This window comes from Pocillopora damicornis, chromosome 9 (assembly GCF_964200805.1).
Source record: "Pocillopora damicornis chromosome 9, jaPocDami1.2, whole genome shotgun sequence".
Taxonomy (NCBI): Eukaryota; Metazoa; Cnidaria; class Anthozoa; order Scleractinia; family Pocilloporidae; genus Pocillopora; species Pocillopora damicornis.
In genome coordinates, this window is record NC_142678.1 from 12,190,880 (window position 1) to 12,199,544 (window position 8,665).

General features: G+C 37.6%; 2 protein-coding genes across 3 annotated transcripts in view; one reads left to right on the forward strand and one right to left on the reverse strand.

Annotated features, from left to right (window-relative positions):
* Positions 1 to 8,665, reverse strand: part of LOC113676532 (uncharacterized) — a 31,229-nt gene that overhangs the window by 5,671 nt on the left and 16,893 nt on the right. The window lies entirely within an intron of this gene.
* LOC149040132 (QRFP-like peptide receptor) lies at positions 7,022 to 8,389 on the forward strand. Its single transcript, XM_089182442.1, has one exon. The coding sequence runs from the start codon at positions 7,135 to 7,137 to the stop codon at positions 8,176 to 8,178; it is 1,044 nt and encodes a 347-aa protein (XP_089038568.1). The 5' UTR covers positions 7,022 to 7,134; the 3' UTR covers positions 8,179 to 8,389.

An 8,665-nucleotide genomic window follows, 5' to 3' on the forward strand; every position in this document is an offset into this window, starting at 1 on the left:
ACAAAGCAACCATTTGGAAATTTAGAGCCCCTGCTAAACTCACTTCACATGAGGCAATTATCATGAGATATGACAAAATCCTACACCAATCAGAGCCCATGCATTTCTATAATCACCCCAGCAACTATACTAATAAACAATTATTCACCCATTCAAAATAGAGGATAAAGGGGTAAGTTTCTAAAGAAACTGTGGAGCTGCGTCGGTGGGAGAGTATAGCAGGTAATTTAGTGTTAACAACTGGGTTGAAAACATAAATAGGCCACTGTGAAGGGTAAAAAAGCTGACGTTTCGAGCGTTAGCCCTTCGTCAGAGCGATTAGAGGAATTGTGGGTTGTGTGTGGATTTATATGCAGACAGTGGGGCTACGCCATTTGTGGGAATATGATGACAAGAAAACAGGAATAAATTAGTTGAATGAAAAGCGCTCGTTGATTCCGTGGGGATTAAGGGTGCTGATTTTGAATATAAATTTTTGTTCTAGTGTTTTATGGCTTTCTGAACTGCCTAGATGTAAGGAAAGGCCACAAACTGCCATATGCTGTGTAGAATGATTAGGAAGATTAAAGTGTCTAGCGACTGGTTTGGATGCATCCTTGTCATTTCTTTCCACATCGCGAAGGTGTACTCGGTGTAATCCACACACAACCCACAATTCCTCTAATCGCTCTGGCAAAGAGCTAACGCTTGAAACATCAGCTTTTTTACCCTTTACGGTGGCTAATTTATGTTTTCAACCCAGTTGTTAACACTAAATTACCAATAAAATAAAGGATGTTTACCCTAATCCACAAAACAGCAAGGTAAATATTGAAGTGAATCATTGTTTTGGTTTACACCACATAAAAACCCTAACTTTGTTAATATGACAAAAAAATGGAAATAAAGTAAAATTAAGAGGGGAAAACAAATTCACCTTTGTGGTACAGCCCTTATACTGTTGGCAAATATTTTAGGACTGTCACTGTAACCATGATTGTAAAAGAGAAGGAAGAGGGTTATAGGTTAGTATTGTAACAAAGTCAATTGCATTTGAAAAGCACCAACATTTGTATCATAACAAGGTCAAACTAAGTCTCACTCCTGTTCAAAGGCTTGGCAACCAAGCATAACAACCTAGCATGAGGAATCCAACCTCAGACCTTTGTTGCTCTACCACTGAGCCACAGAGACTCTACAGTGAGAAAGGTACTCAGAGTTTTTTCTTTGTCTCACACTTGTGAAAAGACAAAAGACAACCTTCTCTGTCTCTTTACTGAGCTCAAAACTTACCATCTCTCTTATTTTATTTACAAACATGACAATATCAACATTGCTGATCCTAGCAGTATGCGGGACACATGTCATATAACCTTTGTAATAGACCTCACTCACCATAGAGTCTCCGCGGCTCAGTGGTAGAGCATAGGAGTGCGGAATCCAAAGGTCTGAGGTTCAATTCCTCATGGGGACTCAGAATTTTTTCTTTGTCCAATGCTCGTGACAAGATGAAAAACATCTTTTTCAAAGCTACTTTTACTTACATCTAAATTTCCTATCCAAGCTGTTACTATTTATTTTATTTTCTTTAAGAAGTTGTGGTTTCTTCTGGACAAACACTGCCTAGAATAAGAAAATAAGGCAAAAGAAGACAACAAAATTCACAACATCGAAAAACTACTACTCTGTTACCAACAAGACATGTCTGGAACAGGGAACTTTTGTCACACCTGAGCATTCCTAGTGTAATTGGAAGGAGAAGTTGCCTCAGATCTCTCATAGGTAGAATTTATATCACGGTCGTTTCCCTCAAACTAAGATATCCTGCAGACATATCAAGACTAATTTTTTTGTGAATTCGAAGACAACAAGCACAAATAAATTTTCAAATTAATGTTACATAAAAATTTCAAACAGACTGATAAAATCTTTCATGACAAACCACGGTCCAAAGTTTCTACGCTTCTCCTCAAGCTTGCCAGAATCCATCATTCCATATCTTTTCTTTGTGTTCTAAAAATCTTTAACCAAAGTGTCCACATTTGCCGCCATCTTGTATTGTACTTGATACCAGTCTCCAACAGAATATCTGGTAAATTTCAAACTCGCTACATACCGTAATTACTCGATTGAACGCCGCCTCGACTAAACACCGTAATTTAGAGGAGAAATATAAATAAACACCGCCTTCGAATAAACGCCGCATCATGACGCGGCGTTTATTTGAATAATTGACTCAAAAAGCACACGGTAATAAATACTTCGATCACACTTGAAAATTTTGTGTGAACCAGACGCAAATCCTTTTTTAACTCGTGAATTGCGCGCATGCGCAAGAGCGAGTTGTAGATATGATGTGGGGAATGGCAATTGCTCGCTCGCTCGCTCGATTGGTCGATTCCTGTAGACTTTTTTTCGATTTCAGGCTTTTGAGTGCATTTGATAGTTTTTGGCGAGCAATAAACAAACGAAATGGCGACCTTTGTTGCTAAGAATAGTGGTGGGCTGAAAAAGAAGCCAATGATAATCTTAAAAGAGTTTTTTTTTTTGGTTTAGTTTCAACAAGCGGCGCCAGCGACTGGCAGGCATGCAAGGATTCACACTGAAATAACAGAACAACCTTCGTTTTTCATAAAATTGTAATTTACAATCCTTGAACTTGAAAACAATCCGGAGATTTATTGAAAATATCACTAACAGCACTGCGAAGCGCTCAAAGTTTACAGATGTTCAAAAGCTTTTTCTGTCATGGCGTGAGATTGAGGACAAAATTGATCATACGTTTCGTCGCGTGTACTTTTCCTGTGTGAAGCAACAAAAGATGCCAGCGACTGACGAAGTTACAAGTTAACACGAAAATCAGATAACACCTAAACAAACAATTTAAGCTACCGATTTTCCGTGAATTTTTACAGAACAATTTTCTTTTAAGTTTCAAGACAATTTATAGATTCAACATACATACAACGTACTAAAATGCGAAAGTTATACACCACAAAATTGATAAATAGGCCTGAAATGAAATTCTATCTTGTTATTGAGTATACGTTGCCTAGCACGTGACTTAAATCTACCCAGGCGGAGATCCAAAATGACGGTGGCAGGCTTGGCTTAGTTATATCACTCAAAACTCTTTCCCGTTTGTCTCATTTGATTAAGAGGGAATCGTTAATGTTTTCATTAAGGTGGTACAACCCTCAAAAAATCAACATTTTTTCATATGTTGTTTTACAAAAAGTTATCTATGTCACCTGAAATGACACATGGAGACAACTATATTTTTGCAGTTTTTGACTTGATATTTTATTATTGCTGCTGAGAATTAGCAAATGATGCCTCCCAGTAGGCACCCGAACAAGAACAGTCACATCTCTTAAACATTAGATTAAAAATTCACAAAATTTTTAGACAATGATCTTCACATGCACCTGCATGCAATGAACTACCAAAACACCTCTCAGTCATATAGAATGGAAAATATTAAAGAAAACACAACAACTTTCAGGAATTGATAAGATAAGCAATCTCATTTTGGTCATTTAACAACAAAAGATGCACCTAAGTACATGTTTCTAGTTCATTGCATGCAAAAATATACAGAGATCTCTCACTCCAAAAATGAGAAGAATTGAATAAAACCCTGGAAAGTTATCTTTGTTAGAGTGTCGGTAGTTTCACAAAATTCAAAATTGAGAGAAAACTGGTTTAAAGTTTCTAAACTGATTTTTTCAAGACTTAAACACAGTTTCCATGAATTAAACTGTTCAAAACTGACCAAGGCCATAGCTGACACCTTCAGTTTGCTTATTATGATCATCTTTTCGTTTTTTAAGGCCCCTAATCACTTTGTATCGCTTCTTGGTAGTAGCTTTGCTTTTATGTTGTGCAATATTAACTCTAAGCTGGTCTTGGAGTCTGAAACCCATCCTTGGTATATTTGCCAGGAGGAATACCAAGGGCTTGGAAAAGCTTAATTATACTAATTGAACCAATATTAAAATAAGAAACAGCATCATAAAGTCCTAATTCCAATGTCTCTCTTCCAACATAAATTTCTTTTGGAATCCTTTGCCATGTAAGCATCTTGCCATGTAAGCACTTCAGCAGCAAGTTGTTCTCACTAAGTCGAATATATTCTGGCTTTAGCTTGGCAATAACAGGTAAAGAAAGGCCAGGTCCATGCTTAAAGAGATTTTTATGGTTGGCTTTGTCCTTTTGATACTTGCATCAACTTGCATTACCTGTTGAGCAGAGGTCATGAAGTGGGCATGCCTCACTTGAGGCACAATGCATGAGGCTAGCATGGATAGCTTTCTTCATTCCAGCCAAATTTCCAACATTGGACCTTATGGCAATGCCATAATAGTTCTGCAGTTTATCAATTAGATTGTCTGTGAGTTTCCCTTTGCCTCCAAGGCCTGGATTGTCACGCTTTAATTTGCGAAGTGCAGTTCCAACCCTCTTCTGCACGTGACTGATGCATTCTTTCTTTTCCACTAAAATTCCAGCATCTTGATAAATATTCTTTATCCTGGAAAAACTCTTGCTGTCCCCATCCCCATAAAATTCAGTGTACCTGAGTTTGTGCAGCTCAACAGACCTTTGATATAGTTGATTGAAGCTTTCGATACGAAGCCGAAGATTCCTTCGCTTCGCTTTGATCATGTGAAATGCCATCTGTGGATTCACGTATCCCACTCGAAGTGCTTTCGACAGCAATCGACTCTTCTTCGTTAATTCTTGAACTATTTGTAAAGCGATTTCCATAAAATTTACGCTTCTTACGTCTCTGAGACAAAAATTTCGCCATTTTGATGATTGAAGCTCTCTCACTTGCGAAAATTCCTAACTAAATGATTGATAATAACGGCCGTTCACCGAAACATATCAAAACGAGGCTGAAAGTCATTGTTAGGCCCCAGTCTCCCAATAGATTACTCAAGATGCAATCAGTTTGCTTTGGCCTGGGTGGAAATCGCACTTTTAGGCCCTAAAAGGACGCATTTAAAAATACGTTTCCATGGCAACGGAACAACAGTGCCTTAGAAATTGCATTTTATTACTATTTTATTACAAATTATTCGCAAAAAGACATTTGGGACGATTAAACAAAAGCCTTTAGAGGTGAAATCAAATGAGAAAAAAATGGACTCATTTTCAACAAAAATTGCGTTTTTTTTTGTATCGTACCACCTTAAGACAGTATTGCCTTGCTTTTCTAATATTTATAATGATAGACAGTAAATTCACTTTTAACCCACATTTACTTCCCACCTTTTCTTTTGAACCAGAAACAATAATGATAGACGTTTAAAACACATGACATCATCCACCCTTGTCAAATGTAATAGCATGATCATTTCAATTGTAATGCCTTCTTATCCCAACGTTACTTTGTTTCTTTGCTACATTAGCGAACACTGAACTACTGCTCGTACTCTAGATATGACAATCAACCACAAAATTCCCTAAACCAGGTAACATTAAACATAATCTAAACAATCATGTGTCAATTCACGAGTTTGCTCACAGAGCACTTTGATAATGTACCAGTTGTGATGTCGAGGAAGCATAACCGACATTGACTCTTTATTCACATTATGTATTGCAGTAATATAATAATATGCAAATCGTGAAATTGAGAACTATTTAAAAATAACTTTTTGGACAAGCACGAAAACATGTTTGGATTTTAAATAAACGCCGCACTCGAATCACGAAAAATTTGATAAACACCGCGGCGTTTAATCAAATATATTCGGTATGCAATAAAGCAGGGAGGGCTATGCAGTAATGCGTAAATATGAACATTCCTGACGTAGTTCTCTCCATCCGTACTGAACGTCCGAAAATGTACAATGATCTGGATCTACATTTTGCTTAATTTTTTGTCTATTAACTTTGGGTAAAGGACTGCACGACACGCCATGGTCGCGCTTGCTCGAGCTTGGGCGGAAAAACTCGGTTCCCGGCCGGTGACCCCTATTTTTAATAACAACAAACATAAGAAAAAACTTTATAATACCCGGGATAAATTTTTCATTTACAGCCAAAACTATGTAGCCAGTATAATTGGTTGTGCAAGTGGCAGTGATCGGGATATTCATGGAATCATTTTGACACACAAACGCTGTTCTGAAGACCCTATTAGCTTATTTACTTAAAGATTTTTACATTAACTGATGATTTAAAAAAATCGAATTCAAATGGAATAGGTGGGAATATTCTTTTAAAAAAACAAAGTTAGCTCTTTTTTAGATCTTAAACCTAAATATCTTGGAATAGTACGTGACTATATCCCTTGATAAGATCGATTTTGCCTCATATCATATTTGCCAAACGAAATTAGATTCCGTTTCAGCTGGCACCATCCATATAATTAGAATAAGGAGTTGGAGAACAGATCAGCACAACCCCAACAAGAATTTAATGGGATGTCCCCCTCCTCCTGGGGGAAGAAGTTTGTCAATTTTTGTGTATCCCTTCCGTTCTAAGCGATAAGTAAGGATGGGAAACTGTAGTAGCTGGGACCAATGTTCTGAATATTTTTAGCTTGACGTTTGTTTCCTGAGTAATAATTGTTAGCAGCTTATAGATTGCACCTGGTCACGGCAGGAATCAAGTCAGCCTTCAGGTCCACGCTAATTACTCTACGTAGGCTTAATTTCAAAACGTCGAGGAACATGAATGAATATGGAAATGTTTCGTTTCGTCATTAATGATACGATAATTTTCTTCAACCAGAAGAAACCATCTGTAACAGAACCACTTCAAGCTCTCATTTAGCGCATGCTTGCTTTCCCGCGTAATGATAGCTGAAGTCTTTAATCCCAAATCATAATTATTTGGGCTTTTATTGCACATATTTTCTTTTACATTAGTTTAATTTCTTTCTTTAACTTTCATTATATTGATGTTTTAACATCGAAATATATAATGACATTCAAAGAGAGCTTAAAAGCCACATTTATCTACTAACTGTCATTATGTAAGTTTCCATGTATGGATAAAAACCATCGTTTGATTGATAGATTGATTGATATAGACTAAGATTGGTATCGACTCCGGCGAGTCGACTTGTAGAACTCATTTATGAGAGCTGTTCGCTAAAAGGAAATTCAGTACTTTGCCAGTGTCGGAGAGGTACTCCTACTAATGAAAGAAATGCAAGCGAACATGACTATCAACACAACAGTGAAGGAAGGGCAGCCAGTTACATTTCCAAACTGCTTCAATCCTTTAGCGAGAAGAATTGGAGAAACTATTGTTTATTGCTTGTTACTTGTTATTTCGTTGGTGGGAAACACCCTTATTGGGATAATTGTCTACAGGAAAAGAACTTTAAGAAAACCCATCAACTTTTTCATCGTTAACATGGCCACGTCCGATCTGATTTATTCGCTTTTCCTGTTCACGCCAAGCATAACACAGCTACATCTGGGCTCCGAAGCCTGGTTAATAAGAGGTCGTCTTGGCGAGGCCTTGTGTAAGATGACAACTTTCTTGGCAGATGTCTCAACCGGTGTGTCAATTCAGAACCTGGTTTTAGTGGCAGTGGATCGATTTGTGGCTGTAATAATTCCCCTCCGTTCGCCATTCATCAGTACAAAATTGTCCTACTTGTTAATTTTTGCTTCTTGGATAGTCGCCATGGCTGTCTTCTCGCCGTTTTTCCTCACCTTTACGGTTGTCGAGTATTCTGGAGGGGCCAAATGTCAGAGGCAGTGGAGTGAAGTTTTTGGGAACTCTACGTCTTTCAAACACTACTTCCTGAGCGTTTCAATTTTAGTGTTTTATGTTCCTTTGTTGTCGATTGCCATACTTTACATCGCCATTTTTTTAAAACTGAAGTCACGGAAAACGCCAGGCGAACAATCAGACAACTCAAGGAAAAGCAGAGAAAGACGAGAGCGAAATGTGCTCAAGATGTCGATAGCTATCGTGTTTGCATTTGCGATATGCTGGCTTCCCTTCACCTCCAGCCAAATAGGATACCTTTTTTTGGCGGACAGGGCCCAGATATCTTCTTGTGGGTACAAAATTTTCACACTTGCCGCATTTTTTCTGGCTGTATCATATTGTGCGATTAACCCTTGTATCTGCTTCATTTTCAATGGAAATTATCGTCAAGGACTTAAGAAACTCCTTAGCGGCTCATCTGTTGATAACATGGTTGATCCAGTCCCACCTGCCCAGTAGTAGTCCTTAGAACACAGCTAATAAGCCAGGCTAGTTGTCGATGATATTTCATACAGGAACGAAGGATATTTATGAGAAGAAAAAACTTATCATAACTTGATAAATAAATAATAACGGGTCTTAGGACACATTTCACAAGTCACAGAATCTAGAAATATAATAATATAATTTTGAAAAAATTGAAAAAAGCATAGTAAACAATAATAAACGCAATGGTTAGCAAGAGGCAGAGTAGTTGACACCTTACAAAGCGCAGCCAAGGAGTTGAACTTGGAGCAATTGAAAAACGATCCAATGAGTATCAGGGCGGAAGCCTTAAAAAGAAAAAGCTCGCTAACATAAAATAACCTGTGAAGGAGTATAATTTTAAAAGTTTTGTTAGCAAAATGAGTACTACTTACGTCCACAATGTTATCGCATGCGAGTAATCACTCAGGCACTCAGGTTTGCCACTTTGTATGATCATCTTGTAGTGACAATTTAGAAC